We start from the raw sequence: 27,000 nt of genomic DNA, 5'->3' as shown, positions 1-27,000 counted from the left end.
AAGAAAGTTTTTATTGTATAAAATGGAACAAAAATATGAGAAAAGGGAGAAAATGGTTTCTTCTACATTAAGGCAAAAACGAACCTTTATGATATAATTAGACAACATTTACAAGTAAAGGTATTATGTCTTGTGAACACACATACTTAATATCAAATAGGATAATTTCAGTGCTATGGCTTAGTAGGCTAGGAGTCAGAAGACTTCTTTTACTAACTTTATTATTTAGGAGAAGCCATAGAAGGACAGTGAGCTCTGGTTTCGTCATCTGTCATAACGAGTGCTATAAATACATGCTCTGTCTGAGAGAAACAGATGATACTCTGACGATGAAAGGGTGGTGGGAAAAAGAAAATGACATCTGAGTACCCACTGTATGCCAATCAATGTGTTAGATGCTTTTCAGGATACCTTATGTAATCACCATAATCAAACAAGTGTTATTATTTTCATTTTTCAAAAACATTAAGTGTCAGATTCTACAACAATCATTTTTTGAGCATTTATGACAAGCCAGTCTCTGTGAATACAGTGGTGAACAGGATACCATAGAAACACCAAGAAAGTGATGTTTCAACAGAGATGTGGAGAGTGAGGGGAGCTGGGCACATAGAGGAAGGGTCACCTGGTGGTGTCCCTCTCTAACCAGCTTTCCTCCACACCCTCCTCAGATGGTCTGCTCTGTGTCTATTTAGCCAGAAACTGGAATGGTATTCTGTATGCTCCTCTTTCTCTTATCCCATGCACCCATAGGTACAAAGGTCCTGAAATGGGATAGAGATTGGATGTTTATGGAATAGAGAGAAGAACATCATTTCTTGTATGTTTTGAGACTTAGAATTGTGTTCTAAGTGCATAGGGAAGACACAGAGGGGCTTTAGACTGGAATATTGTGAACCTACTCTTGGAAGAAGGCAGTTCTCCATGAGTCTTTCACATTTTTGAAATGGGTGAAGGCATTGGCTGCCATTGTCACAGACTCTCTTTTCAAGGATGTTTGTGAACAACTTTAAAGAAAGTGATAGTACTTCCCTCAATAGCAAAGAGCAGGCATGCTTACCATCCAGTATAATAAAGATAATGTCTTCCTTTGGAACCAGGGGCAGGCATGTTTACTGCCCATTATAAAAAATATTTGACGTCCCTACATTCAGGGTTGTTTTGCTGCAATACAGGACATTGCATGTGCAGGTGTCATGTCACCTTGAGGGAACTGGGGGTCAGAGAACTGTCAGAAGAAAAGGCTGATATTTGGGCTTCCATTATTGGAAGTCGTCTCATTATTGTGAGTAATAAGTCTTTGACCCAAAAGTCTTGTGTACTCTGCCAGCATCTGTGAAATTGTGGCGGGCTAACTTGTTAGCTTGTGAAAAAGATAAAACCTCAGACCCCTTTGTTGTTCTTGGCAGTTTTAGGGATGAGGATAGAGACTTGAGTTTCTGGAAGAGAAAGGATGAGGACCTCCTGGGTCGATTGATGAGATTTGAGGGAAATCCATGGACCTCATTAGTGAACATGTTGGTCAACTTGTTTGGTCAGTTAGGGAATAAATGGCCCTCCATTTTATTGTCTGTTGATGAGGAAGACTGGGAGAGATAATTGTAATCCAAGTACTTGGAAGTAGGTTCAAAGTCAGCTGTCTGAAAGATGCCCTGGATGTTGCTAGCCCTATTTCAGGTATGAAGATGTTTTTGACAGTCTGACAGTCGGCTTCAGATCCATCCATTGTGACAAGTAGGCCAGTGACCCAATTTGGTCTGGAGGAAAGTCCTGACCCTCTTTGTAACAACAGTTATAATTTCATGCTGTGGCATACAGGGAAGGAAATTTGTAACCACTGTAGGTGGAAACCAAGCAAATAACTATTACCTTGGGTGGTTCACTTAGAAGATGAAGGTATGGGGTATATAATACTTGTTAAGGAAGTATTAACTCTTGACGTTTTTTAAATTGCACCATTTTACAGCTTATTTTCTCCTGTAGACTGTCATACCAACCTTAGATTCACTAGGAGACTTAGAATTTCTTAGAGTGGGGCTAGGCTGCTGTAAGAGAGCTTTGGTTATCTTGAGGGGAGATTTCCTTGAAACAGAAAAGCTCCCATAGGAAACCATAGATGAGGTATTGACTAGTCGTTGGGCCCTTATTGCCCTAGAATGGGTTTATAATGCTGATGAAGATGACCTATTGGAAAATGAGAAACTGACCTAATGAAATCTTGAAAAATTCTTTCTGTCATCCCTGTTGCCTTCTAAAACTCATAATTCTTTTGTTGAGCAAAGATAGAATGTTAGAGATGTAATCATAATAACGGGGCAGTAAATGCGCTCATTTGAAACAGACTCCTTAAAAAAATTGCTGCTGCGCAGGTCAAGCCCAAATCAACCAAATGGAACAAATACTATAGCCACAGCCAGAAAGTGGTTATGGCTGCTAAGTCTAGGGGTTCCTAGAACTGGAATAGATGGTGTCTGTGATGATCTTGCTGCCAAATATAGAGCATTGCATGGAATGAAAATAGAAGTTTATTTGATTGAGCCCTGAGCCAGCTGCCAATCAAAACTGAAAGTAAACACATCTTGTTTACTAACATGGAGTCCTCTCCCTCTCTGCCTCTGGATCCTCACCTCAGACTCTCCTTCAACTTCTTTAAGGAGGAAAGAGTGCAGCTGAGTTCTCTCTGTCCTGAAGGAGGACTGCAGTTCTTACATGTCTCTCCAAGTGTGCTGAGAAACTCTGGCGAGGGCAGGGACTTACACTTTTATGGGTCTGTGAGATACACATTGAGGAAGGATTAACTGGCCCAATTTATCATCCTGCCCAGTCCGATGAAGGAGGGGATACCTGAATTCAGTCATGGTGGCTTGAAGATAGTTTGCAGCGGGGGAAGGAAGCTAGCAGACCTTATGGATGGGGCCCTTTGTTCCAGTTTAGTGTGTCTTTGTTGTAGTTTTCCCTGCTGAATTGTAGATGACTGTACTATGAATGTTTATGAAGTCTGGAGGGGAGTCTCCTAACCAGGAAGAGCTGCATGTAGAGAAGTGTTTCTCCCTTTAAGGCCCCACAACCCTAATGACCTCTTTGGAGCTTCAGTTCTCTATGTCTGATGGTTTTGCTGATTGGAGCCTCTGGCAAAAGGAAGCAGCAATCACCCTTTGAGTTCTGCACTCATAGCTCTGACCTGAATACCAGCTACATTGAGCCTGATATTCCTTCCTTAGGGTCAAGTCATATTCAATGAATAACAAGGGAAGCGCCCAACAAGTCTGGGTTGTCAAATGGAAATGGTAAATTTAGGAATGCAGCCAGCCTGAGGCAAGCAGCATCTTAACCTCACTTGAGAAAGTGGCAGCTCTAATCTCCCACTCTGCTGCCTGATTCCCTAAGTGCCTGGGCCTGCTTCACTTACGGATCAGCTGACCTGAAACCTAATGGTATCCAGTGGGTTGTGTTCAACCTCACCATCACCTACTCAACTAGAAATGGACATGTTTCTGTGCTCAGTGTTCACAGTCAAGGAAGTGCTCTTAGCCCTGGCCAGTATTCCCCTTAATGAATCTTGCTGTGTTTTTACTGTCTCTGGGTGTTGCCAGTGACAGAGTTGTTTGGGCTGCCACTTGAAAAACTGCCAACAGGAAGATTATAAACTCCCCTCTTTGGGGCCACAAGCTGTGGAAGTGGTTGGACTGTCGTGGGTATTTATATAGATGGTAAGGGTCCATTCTCTGATGAATGGGAATCAAGCTGCTGGTTCCACTTGCACCACCCAGATTGCCACCACTGCTGCCTTGCTTCATCAGGGAGCTGGACATGTGATACACCCACAGCACAGACTGGGCACAAGGTGAAGGACTATGTGTTTCTGATATCAAGGTGACTGGTATCACAGACTTGTGGCTCCTGCCGATAGTTGACCTGTTTTTCTTACTGAAAGAAGACACATTGTACATATAGGGAGTTACTTCTGCCAGTTCTTATCAGATTCACTGTGTTGGACTCCTCTTGAAACTGGTGATGGTGCCTCACTCCTGTGGACACATTTTCAGGTTATGAGTTTGCCAGGTCCATTCCAGTTAGTCAAAGCCAGTGGTGCACCTTTTATTGCAGAAGCCAGGGCCGATAGTCAAAGTACTTGATGGTCTTTCCATGATCCCTACAGTTCATAGACACTTTGTATTGTTGAGTGTTGGAGTGGCTTCCTAAAGTCAACTCAAAAAGATTGAAAACTCTGACTTCCTAATCTCCTCCTGGTTTGCATACGTTAATAAGACAGTTCACTGAATGCAACTGGTCCAGTTAGGGATCATTCTTATTTTGTCCTTTCTTGGTTTTGATCAGGATGAAAGAAGTGAGAGGTTATATAGAACGATTTTGAAAATTCAGGATATCATCCTGACCATTCTTAGACATGATGAGTCTTTCTTTCTCCTCATACCTCCCTCAGGCCAGCCTGTTTGGTACATCTGCTGGGTGGCATCCTGGCCAAAAGATGCAGCAGGAATTCAAATTTTTTCTGGTTCAGCCACTTGAGTTTTCTTGTTGGAATGAATCATCCTGGATCATAAGGATATTATCAGTTAGTTGGGTAAGCTGCTCACTTGGTTGGGTAAAGTGCCCCCGTACCCTGTATCTTTCAGTCTTCTTCCTTTATCCATGAAACTGAGGCTAGCTACCATGTTAGCTTGCACGTAGGGTAAAATCTCAGATCTTTTATAATTCTTTACATCTACTTATGTATTGAAATAGTTTCAGCTGCTTCCTGGAGAATGGATTGAAGAGTAAATAGTACAAATGGGGAGTGCATCAGTTGTACCCAGGGGATTTTAATTTGTGGAGGTGACTGAGTGACAATGTAGGGGAGACCAATGCCATTGAAAGAAGATTTTTATTACTTACATTTCCCAAGAGGAGGGGGCACGCTGTGCCACAATGGGGCACATGGGGAAGTACTGGGTTTGGTAAGGAGATGGAGGAGGGGAAAGCCTGGGCCATAGCCTTTACTGGAGTTTCTGTGGGAAAGATAAGGGAAGGGGAAACAGTTTAGGATTGGCTGGTTTGAGTAATTTCAGTGGGCTCTGGGCTGTAGGGGTGATTCCTGGTTGTCTGGTACCTGGCCCTGGAAGATGTAGGGAAGGGAAGTATTGACTTGGTGATGAGAGGTTGATAAAGGAGATGGTTGAAGGTGTGGTCTCTGGATTGGTTAGTTGCATATGAAGGGCATGATCCCAGGCCAGCCCTTTGCAATCTCTAAGAATTGCCTGGCTCTGGGAGGGTAGCCTCTTCCCATTCAGTGAGACTACAAATGCCAGAGCATCAGAATACAGGAAATAATGAAATAGAGTTGATGTAATTGAACTTGTGATAAATGGATGCCAAATAAACAAACATAATACAAGAAAACACAGTTTTAGAGGAAAGAAACTGCTTAGGGGTCTACTGTAGAAATCCAAAAAGGATCTGACATTGGTTTTAACTGGAGAAGTGGCTGGGGAGATGAAGAAACGTGAACACATTTGAGACATATTTTGAAGCCTGCATCAATTCAATTGTCAATTTAATGATGAATTTAGATATAGAGTTTGTGGAAAGGGAGGACTCAGTGACTCCAGTTTCTGGCTTTACTTAAATGAAACATTTTGGACAGTACACATAGCATTGGTAGAGAAATAATAAAGAGCACTGGACATGTTGAAGTTCCATATGGCTGTGATATTATTTATGTAGAGATACAAGTTAGGCAGGAGAGTGTGAGAGTTTAGAACTAGGAGGATAAATCTCAGGTGGTGATAAAAATTTGGGAACCTACAGTATAAAGACAGTAGTTAAGGACACTACATGAATTATCCAGAGAGTAGAATATAGTTTGAATGATTGGGGGCAGACCATGCATTCACCCACAGCCCCACCTCCATTTGACCTGCTTCTCTCTTTTCAATAACCATCTTGGCTTCCAAATGTATGCGAGTTTGTCAGCCTTAATAGGCAAAGAAGGAAGATATTTAAGCAAATGGCAAATGAAATTATTGCATTGATTTCTATATGGTGTTTGTTATACAGTGGCATGGACGTGATTTTAGTTAATGTTTAACTAAAAATAGTCCCTTAGGTTTTAGATTTTATATTCCAATATAGATAGCACATCAGTAACCTGGCTAAGGAAACTGTTTGTGGTGGCAGTTTAGTTTTGATTGCACGTGGCCTTTTTCAAACTAGCAATTTAGGAGCTTATTGTACTACATAAATTATAAATTATTTTCTTCTTCCTTCTCTATAGCTTGTCAGTAGTTATCAGAATTACATAACTATACTTTTGGGTTTTTTCTTTGTTTTCCCATATTGGTTCTGTTTTATCTCTTAATGTCAGTTATCTTTTCTTGGAATCATTTAGGAAGTTATCTTATAGTTAATTTGCCAATAATGAAAAGTGGCAGGAAATTCTGTAAAAGAACCTGGAGGTGTTTCACAACTTTGGAGTCGAAGGGTGCTTGACAGATTGCTAGACAAGTAATCTTACTAAACTGCTCACCAAGTGCCCCCATACCCTGGATCCTCAGATCTTCTTCTTCTTGTATCTATGCAACTGAGGCCGGCTACTGTGTTAGCTTAAAGGTAGGGTAAAATCTCAGACTTTTCATAATTCTTGCCACCTACTTATGTGTACTTATGCTGAGGAGAGTAGAAGACATGAAAGGAAATATATAAGCAGCTTCCTCGTGCTAAGAGTTATGGAGAGGGAGTAACTAAGGTAAATATAAAGGATGTACCCCATGAAACTGCAGTAATTGATTTATTTTCTTGATAGAATATGTGTATATGTAGCAAGACTTCTATCCAACTTAACAGGTGTCATGACTGATTAAACTTAATTTTGATTCCCATATTACTTTGGAGGATATTCATGCATCCAACAAATACCAGTGTAGCAAGGCCAATGGGCAAGTCACTGCTATTTAATGTATCAGCTGTCAGTAGTTGATAATAGCTTCACTTTTATCAGAATGTGGGGCAGACTCTCATCATTTGATGGAATCAAAAACACTGTATAGAGGTTTTGAGGTCAGGGTGCCATTTTCAACATTTTAAAACAAGGAAAATTAAGAATTTACCCATGGTAAGGCTGTATTGGTTTTTAAAAATTTCTAGTTCCTTTGATTTTAGCTATCTTATTAACTATTAATAATTTGTACCTTCAGGATGTCATAATAATTAGCAGCATTAATTGATAGCTATATGCCTGGTTTTAAACATGGGGTAATAAAAACAATTATTGTTAAATATATTTGGAAGATGGAGTCTTCCAGAGTATGTGGTTCATGTTCAAAAATAGCTACTGGCATTCTGATATGGAAACCTATATGTTTGCTCTCAGGTCACATAATTAATTGTTGGCAATTTGCTGGAACCAGAAGGGCATCCCAGTCATCTCTGTTTATAAAATGTTATTAAAAAATCATCTATTCAACTTTCCTACTTGGTTATAACAGTACAAAGTAAAGGTATACCATTTACTGCTATGTGTCTAGGAACACTTTGGTGGCCTGGTGTAATCTGAGATAAAGATTATATTTCTCATCAGAAAAAATTATAGTTATTTGTCCTCTTTAAAAATGGAAACTGCAAATGACATTTGTTTTCATGATTATATTTATAAAGTCTTCACCACACTTTGTTTGTTGTCCCTACCTCACCTCTCTTTAAGATTAGGAAAGAAAATTACAATTTACCCAGGCTTCTTCAATGCATGAAGAACTTACTTACTCTCCTCAGAGTTTTAGGCAAGGTTCACTGGGCCTCTGTTGTAACAGGAACAGACATATATTTTGCTTCAGTGAATGTTTCTTGAGCTCATAAGCATTTAGAAAATATTGAATGACTTACAGTTCCTTAAGAAAGTAGCCATTTTAAAAGCATATTCGGTTGAACTTTTAAAATATAATTTATACCACAATACTCAACAAGCTCCAACTCCTTGAGAAGATTTGCCTGCAAAGTGATTATTTTTAGTGATCCTAACCATACTAGGAACAAAAAACTGCATCTGTCAAAATGTGATCTCTGGTACTCTAAAATAATCCACACACTTTATGAACTTTGATGGAGTCTGACAGCTCTCTGTCATGTAAATGTGGCATCAAAACCTGGCCAGACCATGTGTTGCATGCAGGTGGAATGCTCACACTCACCTAGTTTCGCAGCAGAAGCAACTGACACTAATGGGGAGACAGCGCCGTCTTCAGTTCCTGAGGCCACTGGGGCAGCTGTGTGCTGTCCAAACCTGAAATAGGTAAATGATTCTTCATTCAATCCTCTCTGGAAAATGAAAACGACTTCAGTAAATACTTGTGCTACAAATTATTCAGATGCAGTATTTACTCCTTTCCTGTAGGTCACTGTATCATTTTAGAGCCAAACTGTAAAGATTATGAGAAAAAAAGAAATAGTCTCAGAGTTAGATAAACAAATTCAAGACAGTAAATGCTAGATTGAAATAGTGTCTGAAGAATTTAGGAAATGAGTTTCATTTTTCTTTTGAGATCTGTAAGACACATTTTTGAAGGGATGAGAAGTGAAAGTTGCACGATACTGTTTTCTTTAAAGAAAATAATTCTTTTTCATAAGCTATTAGAAAAAAGGGAATGTTAATATCAGGTTATAATATTATTATGTGACTTTGTTATCTAATCATTAAGGATTACTTGCATTATCTTTATCTCTTGAATTTAGCTATTCTTGTTTCCTTTTCATTTCATTAGAAATTATTATATTCCTCTTTTGTAAACATACAAAGGCTTTATTTTAGAACATATATTACATAAAATGTAAAATCTGTGTGAGCATTTCTAATTGTTTTCATCCCTTCAGTCTACCTCAGATGAAAATATATACAAAATGAATTAAATAAAAATGCCTGTAATTATCCTTTTATTTTGTTGACATACATGTGTGCCTAAATCTAGACAAGAGTTCTGTACTTTTTAGGGAGAAGTAATAATGAAAGTGAAATCTTACATACCTTTTCTCTCATTTAAAAAAACAAGAACAAACAAAAACGTAAAATGTTGGTAGGGGACTTTAAATGAATACCATCCTTATTAATATTAACTTGCCATAAAGTATTTCCCCTACAGAAATGATTTACTTGCAAGAAATTTAAAGTAAAACTTGCTTTTGAAAAATTTAATGGAGGAATTTAATTCTGAGTAATTACAACAATGGGTTATGAATGTGTCACCATGACAGCAGGTTGACAGAGTCTAGGAGTCAGAAATTGTGGCTTCCTTAAAAGCACCTCCAGATAATGCCGTACATTTACGTTAGATTTCACTGAAAGACAGGCGCTGCTGATGAGGGTGACCTCTGACATCAAGTCATCTTACTATAAACAGAAGGGCATGGAAAGCCATTGGTCGGAGCCAAGAGTGTTTACTATCCAGGTCTCCTCCTAGTTAACCTACATAAGTGCACTGCTTCTGGAGCCCGAAGGTTCACCCAGAGCAAGGTGCTTTTAAGGCTACCTGGGTGTTGGTTAGAGACTATAAACCTCTCAGAGCATTCTATAAACCTCGACCCAGGTTTCATTCTACTGACAATGCAGATTGGAATATATTGGGTGTTGAACTTCACACACATGCACTACAGAACTCACGTCCAAATACAACTGGAATAAATTTCAGGTTTTGGGATTTTGAATGAGGTAAGTTGCATTTAGCTTTTGGTGGAAGCATTATCATTATTATTATGTTCCATGGGTAGTCACACATTTAAGATCTATCTCAGAGAAAAATATTTTTCTTGTTAAAATGAGTTGTTTAGATTTTTTACAGTTTTTTTAGCACAAGGACGATAGAAGAAACTTGTACATAGGAACTGAGCAAGCCAATCAATTAGAGAAAAGCCCTAATCTGTTTATGCCTCAAGTTTGAAATACACTTTGTCTTTGTTTGCTTTATAAAATTCAGCTATTCAAATTACATGATGTTGATGCTGGTAGAAATGCAGGTAACATGATAAGTGTTAATAGATTATATTTCACTACAAAACTTAAATAGGCAACTTTGTTTTCCCCTAGTAGTACATGCTACTGCAGGATTTTAAAGAAACGAATACCAGCTATTTAAATTAAAGGCTTTCTTTCTGTATAATTTGTTTTGAAATTTTGTGCTGAATTTGAACTTTTCATTCGATTTGAGATGTAGTCATCTTGATAAATATTTGATATTTTTTAAGAGAATAAATGGTTCCCTTTATGGAACTTTTTTTTTTCTGAAACCCTAATAGTAAGATCAAGTTTGATTTTAATTTTTTAAGGAATCCTAAAATTTTAGTGAGGTTTACCTTCCTTTAGATGTGTACTGAGCACATACTTTGATTTAAAACCTTGATATGGAAACCTTTGGTATGCTTTGGTTTTAATTATTTAAATATATCTTTGTATCTGTCTTTTAATCTCAAGAAGAAAGAGTGTAAATTACTGTTTTGCTACATCAAAGGGTTGAGGTGTGGGAGAATTGTCACAATAATAACAGTATTTGTTTGTTTAAGACAATTGAGAAACTTTGCTGTGTTGGGACTATTTTATTCTTGTGAGAACAACACCATTCAGGAGGAGAAAATCTTCTCTGTTCTAAGTATCTGTGAGTACTGATTTACTGTCAGAGACAGATAGTTTAGGGAACCTGTTGGAAGAAAGGGAGGATAAATTATCCCAGCCAATAAGTTTTCCTGTTTGGTTTACAGGGTCTACTGAGCATCAGTAAGCACTATCCAGTTTCCCACTTCTTTTCTGAGTTGTAGGTACTATTTTCTGAAATGCTCTGCAATTGAATAATGATGTTACATTACCTTATTTTGCTTTCTGTTTGTTTTCTAACCAGAAGTTCACTAAACCACTAAAATATTACTTATCAAAAATGACCAATAAAAGCAAATACCAGTAACCATATAATGAGTTATAACTTCTTGCGGGGGGGAAGAAGAGGGACAGAGAGACCAATCTTTTATCTCTACTTTGGCTTTTTTTCTTTTCTTCTCCAAGTTCCTTATAAACTATTCTCTTTAGCAGTTTCAAAATTATATGATCTAACTTTTTGATCATGTAGCAACCCTGTAGAGGAGGGTGGTTGTGTGAGTCCAGGGGCAGCACATATTTTGCTTTAGGGAAATGGTGCAAGCCAAATTTAACAGGTAATGCAGCTGTTGAAGAAATAGAAAAGCCAGATGACTTCCTACGTGTATTGAGGAAACCAGGATAAATTGTCCTTAGAACCAGCTCCCAGAAAGCCAATTTAATTGAGGTCAAAAAGGAAGAAATCGTGAGTATATCTCAATTATTCATTAGATTTACCTAGAATGAGACCTTCACTACAGATAGGCCTAATCTATAATTCCTTTACTCTTTAACCCTTGAGCATTCCTGCTGTATGAATCCCTTTTACATTTAGAATGCAGAGAGTACTTAATTGTTTATGACAGTCCAGAATTTAGGGACATAAAAATTATGAAATTAACTGACTGAATTTTACTTTCATCTAAGGAATAAGCTTCTGCATATAAAAATTAATGCAATAAATTTCTTAGTTTTTACTTGAAGTTACACAGTTAATGAGGCAGTTTCTTCTGGTAGGATATTTGTATGTGTGAAATGTTTCACAGAGAACTGTTTTCTCTTCAGTTCTTAGTTTATAGGTAATTTAAATTGTTTTTTAAATTTGATTTAATTTAATTTATTTCTGCTTAAACAGAAATCACATAATTTGCATTCTTGTTATGTAAATTATGCTATAGGCTGTGTTTTACTAACTCTGCCAATGAAGAATTTTTATTTTAGGATTAAAACCTGAGAAAAGGTGATTTGTAATCTTTTTATAACAATGGTTATAGAAGAGAGATTTAATATAAACTACTTTAAAATAGATTTTAAAACTCAAAAATTTGCTACAATGTTGTGAAAAATATCAGTTTCAATGCAGCATGTTGTAAATACATTTTTCTTATTGTATAAAGTTTAATTTTAAAAATAAATAACTTGATGCCAACATTCTTGAATTTTCTCTTATTATAAATGTTATTTTAATGGAAGATCAAGCAGACAAAATTTGTAAAATTCAAAAATATACCTGTTTTACATACTTATTTTATCAACGTGTTGTTCTAGAAATACGTATATTTTATATAAATTACAGACATAGAAATATATGCTGTTAAATTTAAAGTTGCTTTTAAAATTTTGTGTGCATTCTATCAATTTGTTTTTCAAGTTAACGAATTTCTAATTTTTTAAAAGGTGATACTATTGGGCATATTAGGAGAGTTTTTATATGTACTTTGAAAATGTTTTTTAAAGTTTAGGCATGTATATGCACTTACACAGACATACACACACAGAGAAACTTTAATAAAAACTTTTGCATATGAATTGAACAAGTTTATATTGATTAATGAGACAGTCTTTAGAGTCAATTATTGTTCAAATTGAAAAGGTTAGTTATCACTTAACACTTAATAGGCAAATGATGGTGTATTAGAGTATATTACATAATGATTGATACGTTATGTTTGAAAACATATGATATGTAACTATGCCTGTGGCCAAACTCTTTTGAAGTTTAATGACCAAGATGAGCTGCATTTGTTAAGTAGTGGAGCACTGGGTTGTTTGGGGTCCTGTTGTGCTTGGCAGATCTTGATAAATGGGTGAGTTTTTCTTAACCTTGTGGCCAAAACATTCCAATATCTTAAAAAGGAGAAAAAAAAATTAGAAAGATGTAGAAGATGTTGCCAAAAACATGAGCACGTTTTCTCTATTTAGCGTACCAGGGTAAATTCTTAAGATGATTTTTAAAGCAGTATTTGTGAGAATTCATAAATCTTCACTTTAATGGAGGGAAATCTAAAGTTTCTGATATGCAATACTGCTGGAATTCTTTCCTGGTTCAGTGTGAAGCTTCACAGTAGTCAGCAATTTTAATTTAGTTGCAGAGGTTTTTACCAAATTAACATATGATCATTAAGTGATAGTTCTTTAGAATAAGGTATTCCATTTTGCTCTTTTTGTTATTCTAAAACATTGTAAAGCATTTATCCATCTTTCTTGTGACACCCAGGACAGCAAAGAAACATAAACAAAACGTATAAAGAAGACCAAGATATATAAGGAAATATCTCTTTAGGTATTTGTTTATCGTGCACATTTGTGAGAAAAAAAATTCTTTTTAATGCTTATCTATAGTGTTTATGCATAGTATCAAGGCTGGACAATCTAGTCTTTTTTTCAGTCTTAGAGTGGGGGCTTTCATATGAGCTGTAACATGATATGTTAAAGCATCTTACGGTTCCTTTTGTGACATTTTTAAGTACTGAGTTACCTTTGCCTGCCCGACTAGGTAGGTAATAATGAAAAAATAAGCCATTAGAAGAGGTTTGAAATGTTCCTAAATAATTCATAAAGCCGATGCGGCATTTAGGGCAGTTGCAAAAGGACTGTGGCATAGCTAAGGAGAAAATGTGCTTTGGAATTTTAAAGGTTAATGTGGTTTGACGTTTGGTTTAATACTTATGTACTGTACATAAATAATTGTGCTTTGTTTTTCTATGTTATTGTTGCTAAGTTGCTTTTTCAATATATTCAACCTTGCTATGAACTCTCAAATAATTTGAAAGCTATTGTGACAGTTGTAGTTGATGAAGAGTTATGGACTATAGGAGTTTTTCCACTTAAAACATAATTCCTCCCTAGTGCGTGATTTTGTCTAACCTCCCTCCCCCAAACCGGGGTCCTGGAAGGCCCTCGCATTAAAGGCCAGAAATCAAGTAAGATCTTGCCTGTGACAGCCTAACAGTAGAGGAGTAAAATAATTTTGGCTTCAGGTTTTTGGTGGTGGATTTTTATTTATTAATCCTCTAGCACCACTGTTCTTAACATGTATATTATTTTGTCTACCGTTGCACTTAAAATGGAGTATTCAATTGTATCTTTGATGTGCAGCAGTTAAAAGAAGGTTTATGACAGATTTTCTTTGAATAGAAGTAGATGTGGGCTTCCAGGTATGCAGTAGAGTCCTCTCACTTTTATAGTAAATAAATGGTGGTTTCGGTTTTTAGAAACACAGTCTTGGTGTTGACAGGGAGAAGCTTGGGTAAGGAATGATAAAGAAGTTGGCAAGTGATATAGTAAGAAAATGAAGGATGAATAGACGTCCCTAACTACATGAAAAGGATTTCAGAAATGTATAAAGCACACTTTCTTTTGTGAAATTTTTATCTAGGATTTATAGTTGCTGAATCTATCTTTTGTTATCAGTGTACAGTATGTTTTAAGACTCAATTATTAATGTTCATTTCAAAACAAAATGAAGTTCCCAAAGAAATCTTTTGAAAATGTCTTATTACATTATTTAATGTAAGATTTATCAAATCTAAAATTTATAGAGCTGCAAGATCTTTGTTCCCAAGTAAAAAAAGACACTCTATAAAAAGTTTTATATTATTTAGTAATTGGATTTTTACAAACTGTATTTCTAAGACTTTAATTTTTTTTGACTACCATTTGGCAAAATGACATTTTATTTTCCTTGAAAAGCCTCTCAAATTTGTATGAACATATTAAAACATAGAATGGGTCTTACTGAGGAATGTTGAGACATTTTTAGCCAGTCGAGAAAGTACATCTCCAAGTTTATATCCGTATGGGCCTAGCAGTACACCAATCCTATGGTGATCTTCACAACATACATTGTATATACTTGGATCCAAAGATAATCATAGGTTATCACAGTAAAGTGTACATCTTATGTGAAGTCTTTGAGTGGTATTAACTTGTAAATATTATATTTAGGAAATGAGTGTATGTTTTCTTTCACAAGTATAAGTAAATAAACATTGAAATAATTTTTGGTAAAAGCCTATATTGTAAAAATTGTATGTTTTGAATATTTCATCTATTACATTAGGACACAATTTTTAAATTAATTAATAGACCTACTTTTATATTTTCCTATGTTCCTTCATACGTTCCTGAGGGATGTAATAGGAAAGGACATATGTAATAGGAAAGGATATATTTTAATTTGTGTGTATTAAATGCTACTAACTAGAAGCCAGGATGATAAAGCAGCCCATTAAACTCTGTGTATCAATTGCTTATCATTTTTTGAAATAATGTAATAAGGGCCAATCAACTGAGATGCGTTAAATAAGAACATGATTGATATTCCTAGAATAGAGCTGGAATAATTATGTAAAATGCTTATAAAATCCACTGTTTAATTTAAAATTCAAATATGAACAACTTGTAAGTTTAGAAAATATGAAAAACGTCACATCACCATGGATATTTCAATAAATATTTTCACTAAATTAGAAGCTAAAAGGTAACTAAAGTCAGATACCATTCTGCTTTATCAGGCAATAATTTACAACAATTTTATTCAACCCAGTCGTAAAATTTATTTTATATACATTCATATAAGGTTCTACACATTAATATACTACAGTTTTTTTAAAATAAGTATCATTTATTCAGTTAGATTCACATCTTAGAGTATTCACATTTGAAATGCCAACAAAGCTGACGAGTCTAAATTGTTGTTGACAGCAATTCTGTATCATTTTCTATGTTTACAAAGAGTTTGGCATGCAATAATCTGTAATATTATCTCCATTTTTGGAAAAATCATTATTTTTATATCTGCTTATCCAAGTTTTCCTTAAGCAATATGCATTTAGTCTAATTTACATTGTATTTCCTACACAATTCATTGAAGAAATAGTCTTACCATCTATAAGAATATGTATTAATAAATTATTCATTATATCAGCAAACTTTCATTTGTGAAATTTTTATCTAGGATTTATAGTTGCTGAATCTTTCTTTTGTTATCAGTATGTCCTAAGATTCAATTATTCATGCTCATTTCAAAACAAAATGAAGTTTCAAAAGAGATCTTTTGAAAATGTCTTCTTACATTATTTTATTCTCATTAATGTTTCAGGATTTGAAAGCAGAACGATTAACTAGAAAATAATTGGGATAATCGAGTCCAGCTTTTTTAGAAGATGCTAGATATGATTTTTTATTTTTATTTTATTTTATTATTATTTTTGAGAAGGAGTCTTGCTCTGTCGCCCAGACTGGAGTGCAGTGGAGCGATCTTGGCTCACTGCAAACTCTGCCTCCTGTATTCAAGTGATTCTCCTTCCTCAGCCTCCTGAGTAGCTGGGATTACAGGTGCCCGCCACCACGCCTGGCTAATTTTTGCATTTTTTGTAGAGATGGGGTTCCACCATGTTGCTCCAGCTGGTCTCGAACTCCTGACCTCAGGTGATCCACCCATTTCCATCTCTCAAAGTGATGGGATTACAGGGGTGAATTGCCGTGCCCGGCTGATGCCAGATATAATAAAAGAACCTTGCTCTTGTTTGTAAACTTTTTTATGAGGTAATTCTGTTTCTCCTCAAAAGATTGTGAGCTTCTCAAAGCACCTAGTGGTTTGGAAACATTAGAAAAATTAAGGTTAATTTTTGTATATGAATGTAATAGTCACAATTCAAAAGATTCTAGAAATTGTGGTATTTTCTTCATATATTTTCCAGATATTGAAAGTATTAATTATTCTCAATACCAAATGCCATATTATGTATAATTTATTTTAAAGTGTACTTTATGTTACTCATGTAAATACAACTTAAAAAAACTTGAAGCGTGAATAGTATTGTGAAATAAGAGATGCACAATATTGTGTAATAAGAGAAATGATATTTAAAAATAATTGTCTGACTAATGTAATAATATTGACTAATCTTTGCTCCTCCTTTATTCTACTTTGTTTTCTTCTCAGCAGTTACCACTGCTGGCATTGTATTCTTTACCAGTTTACTTATTTCTTGTATGTATTCTCCACTAGAATGCATGATCAGGGTAGGCAGGTGTTTGTTGGTCTAGATCAGTGCTGTTCAGTAGAAAAATGACACAAATCCTATGCTTATTTTAAATTTTCTAGTAGTTACACTCAAAAAGAATCAACAGAGAAAATTATTTTTGTTTAACACGGTATACCCCAAGTATCATTTCACTAACAATATCAAAAATACTAAGATGTTCTACTTCTTTTTTTTTCATAGTAAGACTTTAAAATCTGGTATGCTTTTTACACTAGCAGCACATCTCAGTTCAGTTCAACCACATTTCCAGTTCTAAATAGCCACGTGTAGTTAGTGGCTCCTGTGTCAAACTGCTTACATCTAGTTCATCTCTGTGGCTAGAGCACTGCCTCGGATATCTCAGGCGTTCAGTAAAGCCTTGCTGAGTGAGCAAATCTTGATATTTTGGACAGAAAAAGAAACAACTCAGAAGTTGTTTTCACATTATATTTTTTTTTTCTGTTTTTGGGGTAGTGGCAGTAGATGCTAGAGATATCTGGATAATTTTTTCAAAACTACTATTTATTTTGCTCACATGGAGTTTAAATGTTACTAGTGCTTGGTAAAAAGTGGTTTCTTTGGTAGTCCAGTTTAAAAGATTCCTTTAATGACTGATGTATTATAAAAGGAACTAGTAGGTTCTTCTTTGAGAATTGTTTCACAGAACTTTAATTTCCACTCTTAATTTTAAATGGGAGATATTTGTCAAGGGTACAAAGTTTTACTTATACAGGGTGGGTAGTTCCCAGAAATCCACTGTACAGAATAGTGCCTATAGCAACAATATAGGCACTAATATTGTATACTTCAGATTTCACTAAGAGAGTAGATTTATATTATGTTCACACACACACACACACACACACACACACAAAACCTGGGAGGAAACTTTTGGAAGTAATAGATATGTTCACAGCATAGATTACAGTGATAGTTTCACAGGTGCATTCTTATCTCAAAATCATCAAGTGGTATTCATTAAATAGATGTACCTTTTTGCATGTCAATCATACCTCAATAAAGTGAGATTTTCCGAAAGGAATAAAAGTAAACTAATAAAAACAACTGGCAAATATAGCATAGGAGAGAATAATAGACTTGATGTGTGGCCTTGAGTTCGAATTCGAGCCTTGCTAGTGCTAGCTGTGTGATATTAGGCAAGTTGCTGAACCTCTTTGCACATTAGATTTCTCATTTATAAGAGTAGGATTTTTATTAATCATACCTGTCTTCATGCATTAAATGAGATTATATATATATACACACATACACACATCATCTAGCAGAGTGAGTGAAAATGAGTATTTGCTTAATAAATGGCAGTAAGACCAGGTGTGATGGCTCACACCTGTAATCCCAGCACTTTGGGAGGCCAAGGCAGGCAGATCACCTGAGGTCGGGAGTTTGAGACCAGCCTGACCAACATGGAGAAACCCTGTCTTTACTAAAAATACAAAATTAGCTGGGCATGGTGGAGGAGGCTTGTAATCCCAGCTACTCAGGAGGCTGAGGCAGGAGAATCGCTTGAACCCGGGAGGCGGAGGTAACAGTGAAGCCCAAATCGCACCATTCCACTCCAGCCTGGGCAACAAGAGCAAAACTCCATCTCAATAAATAAATAAATAAATGAATAAGTAAATGGCAGTAATTATTGTGATGTAACTGAAATCAAATTTTTAAATGTTAAGGTGTTTTTTATCTTCATTTTGAACATTTTAATCCATATGTTTATGAATTTTAGGTTCTTCATATGTACTGGTTAAAATGCCCTCACAGATCTGGATTTGAAATTTGCTACATAACTTGCTTGCAGGTTCATCTTTCCCCTTTTCAGTGTTACTATATGGGAACTGGAGGGAAACTCATATGTACCTAAGCACTGTGCCTGGTGTGTAATAATCACTGCTATTATTCATTCATTCCTTCATCTAAAAAATTTAGCATTTTGACATTTGTGTTCTCATTGAACACTACTACTTTTCTTAAAATAGTTAAACATTTAACTCTTTTTCATGATGCTTTGAATTTTTCTGTACTTTCATAACTTCTCTGAAGAGAGATTGCATAGGTTAAAATTCACTTCATTGCAGCTAGTTACATCCATTTACACTATTCATCCTTTCTCTCTTGGGGTGTGTGTGTGTGTATAGGTATGTGTGTGTGTGTGTGTGTGTGTGTGTATATATATATATTTCTATGGAACAATTTTCCACATTTATTTATTTGCCCAACCCCCTGTGTGTCTTACGAAAAATAGGATTTGAATTTAACTTTTTGGCTGAAATTCTGACTCATTTCTTAGCCTGCTTGTTTTTCACTTTATTCAAAACAAATTCAAAAGTAAGCCTGGGGGGATGGAGCATGCCTGTAGACCCAGTTACATGGAAGACTGAGACAGGAGGACAGCTTACACCGAGGAGTTTGAGACTGTAGTGTACCATGATTGCTCCTATTAATAGCTACTGCACTTCTGCCTAAATTGATAGTCATTGAAGACAGAAAATTCTATAAGTTTTGTAGGAATATCCTTTCTTGTATATCATATATGGTTCAGCAGTTGCCATTTAATGAAGTGCCAGTGATCTCTCAAATGGAAGAGTGTGTTCAAATTAGGTAAAACTCCATTGCCTCAAATTCCATGATCAAAATACTAGAAATACATTTCTTAATAATTCCTTTAACTTCTCTACCTTAATTCAGAAATAAGATAAGGTTTTGAAGTAATTTGAGGATGTCATAAAATAACCTTCTTTTCCTTTGTATATCTAAAATTTCTTTACAAATACAGATAAAAAGATCTGATAATATTCTACTTAATACTTCAATCAGTTACAATATTCTGTCAGTTCTGTTTCAGAAGTGTTTGTCAAAAAAAACCCTCTCAATTCACCCCATGGCTCCTGTCTTAATTTGGGTCTTCACCATCTCTCACTGACAGATTGAAGACTGAATGGTTGAAAGTAGCATTTGGGGAACACCTACTCAGGGCTGGAGATGTAATGAGGTACCAGATCAATGCCATCTCTGCCTTCATCCAATGCCTATTATCCCTCTTGTTGCATTAGGCTTTTCCCGACTTTCAGCCCTCACCTCATTCTCCTTCCACATTAGCTTCTATAGCATCTCTACCCAGTTTGTTTCTTAAAACCTTTCAATAGTCTTCACTGACCAAAGGTTAAATTCCAAATTCTTGACCTTATATAAGGGCTCTGGCAAACTTCTTGACACTGAAATACCTACCATTTTCCACAATTAGTCTTTGAAGACTCAATTCAGAGCTCACTTTTTTCATTGCCTTCTCCATCTTTCTTTGGCTGGCTTAGTTTGTTCTATGAGTACTCACAATACTTTAAATAGACTTCCTCTAGAGTAGTCATGGTATCCTAAATATTATTCTTCTCTCATTTGACTATGAACAAATGAATGAAACCCATAAAAATAACCACTTTAATTAATGGTTATTCTAATATCTAAAAGAATTTCTAATTCATTCTTTCATCACATGCCTATTAAGCATTAGTTACAAGTTTGGGACTCTGGGTACTAGATAGCAAAAACCCTGTAGATGTGTTCTCTGCCTTTACTGTTACTACTTTGAGAATAAATTAAAACAAGCAGATTTCTGGTAAGTTCTTTGGGGTAATTATGCTTTGGAAAGCTGTGGGTGTTAAAGACTGAAAAAAGTTACATGATAGGAAGCTTGTCTGGCTCTGACTTTCAGTTGGGAGCGTATGTCTAGTTTGTGGTGGTCTGGAGCTTTCTCAGTCAGTCCCAAGGTCCAGTCATCATGGTCTTGAGAAAATGGCATTCACCTGGGGATAATTTCTGTGTATTCATTGGGCAGTTCATGTAGTTTTTTTTTGGTGATAAATCATAGGTAAGAACCAGTGGGAAACACTTTCCTTTCCTTTCAATTCTTGTTTTCCTCAGACAAATTTAATGGACATAACATTTGTGGGTTTTGGATTGAATTTTATGTTTACATTTTAAAAAAGTATTTCCCCTAACACACACTCTTTCCCCTTTTCTCCTGCTACTCCTTATTCCTCTTCCTCTTTATCCTCTTTTTCTTCCCTCCCTCCTTCCCTCCTTCCTTCCTTCCCTCCCTCCCTCCCTCTTTTCCTTCCATTTATCTTCCCCTTTTTCTTCTTCTCCTCTTCTTCTTTCTCTTTTTCCTTTTCTTCCTCTTCTCCTCCTTTTCCCCCTTTTTCCCCTCCTTATCCTCCTTCTCTATACCTTCCTCCTTTTCCTCCTCCTCTTCTCTCTCTCAAACCATTTTTTTTTTTGCCCTACCATTTCATGGTGCTGATTACCATGTTAAGGGCATAGAAGACATTACATAATAAGACAGGGTGACAATCTCTTTGCTAGTCAGTTTTATTTTCATATTGTATAAAGTGTATACACAAGATACAAAAGAGACTACAGTGTTAATCAAGAAAATAATTGATTTCCCAGATTATAAAAATGTATAGACTTTGTATTAAAAGCAAAAGACAGGGATTTTTGAAAATGTAGGGTTTTTTGTGTGTTTGTGTTTTTAAACATTCTTCTGGGACAGAGGAGGAAAAAATTACTTTATGAGTTGGTAAGACAATGCTGTATCTTCAAAGCTTGACTTACTTTTAAGTGGTAGTGTTCATATTGCAATTCATGTTGCACAAGCGTTCCCCATGGTATATATTCAGTAGAACTTTTTTTTTGCTTCCAAACCACGTATTGGAAGTAAAACTTCTTGGATTCCATAGGTTGCATAAGTATGTTATTGAAATATGAACACCCAGAAATAGTGAGCTTGTAAATGTATATGGTACATTTTCATATTAACCAAAAGATTTTTGAAGTTTAGTCTACTCTGCATATACTTTTAAGACCTTAATAATCAGACATAAGTATATGTGCTTAAAGTGAAATTGTGAAAAGCTATGGATTTTACCATCTTGTAGAGGATGTACCACATACTTTTGTCCAGAAATAGATAGCATGCCCTAGAAGTATGAGTTTTTCTCATCCTTTACCTCTGTGGGTTAAAAACCACGAAGTTGAAATATAGTCTGCAAGACATATTGAAAATATATGTGTGAAGCAGTGCTAAAGTTAATTGATATGTTGAGACAGATATAAAACATACAGCCATTAGACTGAGAAAATGAAAATTAATGTATGAACATTTTAGTTAAGGCCGTGCTTTGCCCCAGAGCCTGGTGTTTATTATTATGTGCTTTTAGTAGGAGACAGAAGCAGTATCAATTGGAAAAACATTTCTTAGTGGATTGAGAACAGTATAGCTTTCTAGTTCCTAAGCAGGAAACCTGGTTCTTTGGTTTCTTTGTTCCTAGTTAGGCTTGTCCCCAGTTATTTCAGCTGAACATTTTACATACTAATGGAGTCCAGGGAAGTGTATTTGGCAGCTGCTCATGGGATAATAATGAAATACACTATTTAGTACTGTATGCTGCTGCTGTAAAGTGTGTGGGGTATTTTATAGAGAACTTGGTGAACAGAGCTGTATCCACTTTAACAAGTGTGTGAACCTGAGTGAGGAAGTTGTAGTTTCATATGAGAATAACTAGTACTCTTTTCTTACAGGTAAAGAAAACGTGCACAGAGTCAGATGTTTCAGAACCTCAGAATTCCAGGTACAGTAAAATAAAGACCAAGACTCCTCTAAGGAGAACTGCAGTTTTGGAGCACTAGTAAGATGTGAGACACAACTGTGATTTGAAACGTTGAGCTTCTTGAAGAACTAATCTTTATGGAAATTGTATATCATGCTGGCTAGCGTACCACTGATCATAATATTAGTAAAGAGGACTGACTGAAGTCAGTTTTAAGGAACAATAGTAGAGATATCTCTAGAAATACATGAAAAAAAATCCCTTGGCATTAAGTTAATCTTAAATTTTTTGTTCTAATCTCTTTTTATAATGTTGTGAATCTAAAATTATGCCAGACACTGAATAATTGTCAAATCTGTGTTTACTATATATATATATATATATATATATTTTTTTTTTTTTTTCTTTGCAATGAAACATTGTTAGATTTTGAGAATGTTATTAACTTAGGAAACTCAGTTAACTTGGCATTCTCTTTTTGGTTATTTGGAGCGTGTGGAAATGATGAATTAAAGTGGTCAGACCACTTCATATAGGAATTTAGCACCATTTAGTTGTTTGTGGTTGAACCAGATGCAAAAGACTTTTTTTCAGACCTATACATTTTCATTGCTTTCATTTCAAAGTCCAGGCTGCAATTTTAAATGGATAAGTAAACGTATTATAAATACTATGACAATAAACAACACATGTCCTTACTATGTTGAGTGATATGACTTAACCTGTTACATTAGGAAATTTGTATTCAATTGAGAGATGGGTCTGGTTTCTTTTATCCTGCTCACTCCAGCATGTGATGCATGTAGTGATTTTCTTGGTACACCAGCACATTGCAGATCTAGGTAAAATATTAATGGCCGCTATGTTTTTCTTTTTGCAGAGTAAGTGTATCTTATGTATAGTCCACTTATAGTTTGAGTAACTCTTGCTTTGTTTTAGGCAGTATGATATTCCTATAATTGATTCCTGTACATATTATATTAAAATGATTGTATATAGTTTTTCCCTTTGGATCATGAAGAGCATATGATGTGATACCGGATTTTTGATCTTTGATTTTTGATCTGTGTAGTTTGCTATCAAAATGAAACTAACTAATTTTAGATTATTGGAGCATTAGGAAATGGATGAACCATTAAATTTTTCCCTACAAAGCAGAGTAGTTCTAGGATATGCAAAGAGAAGAGAAGGCTGGGGATCTATTCCTTGGAGTCATCTCTCTTCCTAAGTATTTGCTGACCTGTGTGAGTGACCTACCTATGACTTGCTTTGTAAGGATGATATATGTAATTAGATAATTTTTGCAAGCAGCTGATCTTGGGAATTAGGAAAAACAGAGCAATATAGTCATCCTTATTATTAATATTTCATATCAAAATTTTTTAGCCTTGAGGCTACTCAGGATTTTTGGATAGATAATACTGTGCTTAAGTAAGTTTTAAACTCATGGAAAGGAACCAAACTGATTCGTTGTTCATAGCTGGTATCGGTAAGTTGGAGAAGAAATAGAGTTCAGAGCTCAGTGTGTTTAAACTTGGAATTAGATCATTCTTTTTTATCTAGAAAATCCCATCCCACGTGGCCTTAAATATACAATTTTATTTTTAAGAACAATAATGGTTATTTTTAAAGACTTTTTAAAATTTATTTGTCATTTAATAATAAATGTCTCTGTAAATTGAAAAGTAGCCAGAGTTTCTGGAAATCAGCAGTTAGTTGCCATGGATTAGCTGCTGCTTAAAGTTTCCTCATCTATAATATAAATGGGTAAAATCAGGCAAATCAGTTTCTAAGAACTTTATAACTTTGTGATATCAAAAACAAGCAAACAGATAAAATAATTTTTCTAAAAATGTGAGATGGAAAGACCTTCCAGAAGACCTAGAGTCATTTATTGGTTCAGGTATTTTGATAGTGACTGGTCTCCTCTCCTGACCTGTGGTACAAGAGCCAATCTCTACTTTCTGCTCAATATCTATCAGTAACATAAAAATGTGACTGTTCTTGGATCCTGTAATTATACACTAATATTAGGTCTAAGAGTGCCAGAACTGGCACTTAGTTAATGTATTGATGGAACACCAAGGAGAGAATAAAGATACACTGAAGAGCACTCTGCAGAAAAAGGGTACAAGAATTTACTGAATAGTGAACACATCAAGGAATGCTTAAAATAGCATTTGTTATATGCATATACTAAGGTTCAGTTTTTGTAACCTGTCAAAAAACAAAACAAAAGACAACCAAACAAGAAAAATGTCTCTAATGTAGACACCAGGCAGCATTACTTTAAGCATACATATATAGGTACATTCTTTTTTGCTCATTAAGTACCACAAACATATATATTTTCTTTCTCCTCTCCGTCTCTCTCTCTCTTTCTCTTTCTCTCTCTCTCTGTCTGTCTGTCTCTCTCTCTCTCTCTCTCTGTGTGTGTGTGTGTGTGTGTGTGTGTGTGTGTGTGTGTATGAAAGAGAGAGAGAGAAACAGAAAGAGAGAGACAGAGAGCTTCAGACTGAGATTTAAAGCTTTAAAGCCCAGGGCTAGGTAATTTTATTCTAAACAAATATCAAGTAAAGAATTGATTGCAAAATGAAATACTGTATCCACGTAAAATGTGAGCTGGAGACCTACTGCCTAAAAAATGCTGCCTCACTTGGAACCTAAAGCTAATATCATTCATTTTATTTAGTTAGCTTTATAGTATGTTGGTTTTGGATTTGAAATGATTAGAATAAATGCAGATGGAAAGTGTTTTTATAGTAGGGAAGTAATTAAATTGGGTGTGGAGACTTTGTCAAGAGGATTCTTGAAGTGACATATGTGTATCAGCAAATTCTTTTTCTTATTTGTCCTTCATTCTTTTGGGAAGAAATGCTTGGGCTGCAGATGTAACTGGCAGATTGGGAAAAAGGGAATTTATAAACCCATGGAGTATAACTAAGGCACCAAACTATCTTCTTTGAAATAACATTATATTTATATACTAAAAGCCAGACATCAGGGACAGTATTTTTTTCTCTGTTTCCTGAAGCTACTAAACTTGATGTCATATGGAAAGGGATATGATGGGCTTTGTGTAAAATCTGACATTCCTGAAATGTTTTTCTTTTTTCCCTTTCCTCTGTGTTGCTAACCATGTCCAGGATATACTATTGTTGGACTTTAACCATAAAATGAGTTCATGAGAAAAACAAAATTTATATCCTTACCCTAAAATTAAGTTTGTACTAGATAGACCATCTTAAAACATAAATGATATTTTGCATTGATGTTTTTTCTATGTTCATGGTGAATATATTTGTGTCGATTTGTGTCTCATTTGAGTCATCACTGAAAATACATGGTTCTTATTTAATGTAATAGCTCCTGGACAAATGAATTTTACAGCAGAAGTTTCCATGAATCTTATTTTTTAAACTCCTCTACTTTCGGTCCCTTTTATTTCTGATAATGAGGGGAGAAAATAATTTATCTCATTCTTGAATTGTATACTTTACAAATATCTCAGAGTGTCTCTGTGTTAAAGCAGCGCCTATAACACATAAATGATTTCTCGGCTGAATTTCTATTTCTGTTTCTCTTTGCTTTTTCTCTCTTGGGTCACTGACTAGCAGTTTCACTAAGAAGAGATCAAAGACATAGGAAGAAATAAAACTCAAAATAGGAAATTTTTATTTTATACTTGTTAATTAGGGAGCGAATGGAAATATAAATTGGGCTGTGAAGTGACTTAACAGGAGGTAAGCCAGTTCTTGTCCCTCAGTAGCTTTGTTTCATCCTGGCCACAGTGTCGCCAGTAGAATGAAGTAAGGAGATCTAAGGAGGATCTTAAAATATAGGAAGAACTTATGGTATGTATGAGCTAAGATGATAGTTTTTCCACATGGAGGTAACAAAAGATTCTGTGGGTAGTGGGGAGGATTGACTCTTCTCACTTCGTAAGTTAAAGAAATTGAGTTTGCTGAGAACTTAATGATTACCTGAAATTAGAAGAGTCCTCGGCCTATGTCTTCTTGCCCTAGTCTTTACTAACTTTCCAATTATTAAGAGAAAGGCAAAATGACTTTCCAGTTTTTAATGAAACATTGGAATTTGTTTCAGTTTAATATGTAATATTTAAGTGAGCCTCAGGGAGTTTATGTGTTCATTGTCTACATACAACAGCTTAAAAAATGAAATTCCCAATTCATCTTCTGTCGACAGTTGTGATTTAATAATGTTTAATGTATTAAATTATACATACTTATTTGCTTGTAAAATAATTATTGCAATGCTTCCAGAAGACTGAAATGTTTATCTAGATATAATTGTCTATCTCAAAATTAAATGCTGTGTTGTCTTCATGGCAGGGAAAGTTGAGGACCCCTTTGTGAAACATGCATAGTATTTCACTATGACAAATCAGAGGTCCAGCTTGCCCAATATTCTGTCTCCAAGAAGTATCAAAAATCATTACTGCCAG

At 35.4% G+C, this 27,000-nt stretch overlaps 1 protein-coding gene across 12 annotated transcripts in view; it reads left to right on the top strand.

Annotated features, from left to right (window-relative positions):
• EYA4 (EYA transcriptional coactivator and phosphatase 4) overlaps nucleotides 1-27,000 on the top strand; it is a 318,581-nt gene that overhangs the window by 155,635 nt on the left and 135,946 nt on the right. For all 12 annotated transcript variants that reach the window (XM_064360664.1, XM_064360668.1, XM_064360665.1 and 9 more), the window contains exon 3: nucleotides 22,507-22,556. In XM_064360664.1, the coding sequence (XP_064216734.1) occupies nucleotides 22,507-22,556 (50 nt within the window). The remainder of the gene's footprint in view (nucleotides 1-22,506; nucleotides 22,557-27,000) is intronic.

Source organism: Aotus nancymaae, unplaced genomic scaffold (assembly GCF_030222135.1).
Source record: "Aotus nancymaae isolate 86718 unplaced genomic scaffold, 86718_ANA_hifiasm-v0.15.2.pri h1tg000040l, whole genome shotgun sequence".
Taxonomy (NCBI): Eukaryota; Metazoa; Chordata; class Mammalia; order Primates; family Aotidae; genus Aotus; species Aotus nancymaae.
This window is presented reverse-complemented; position numbering and strand designations above follow the sequence as displayed.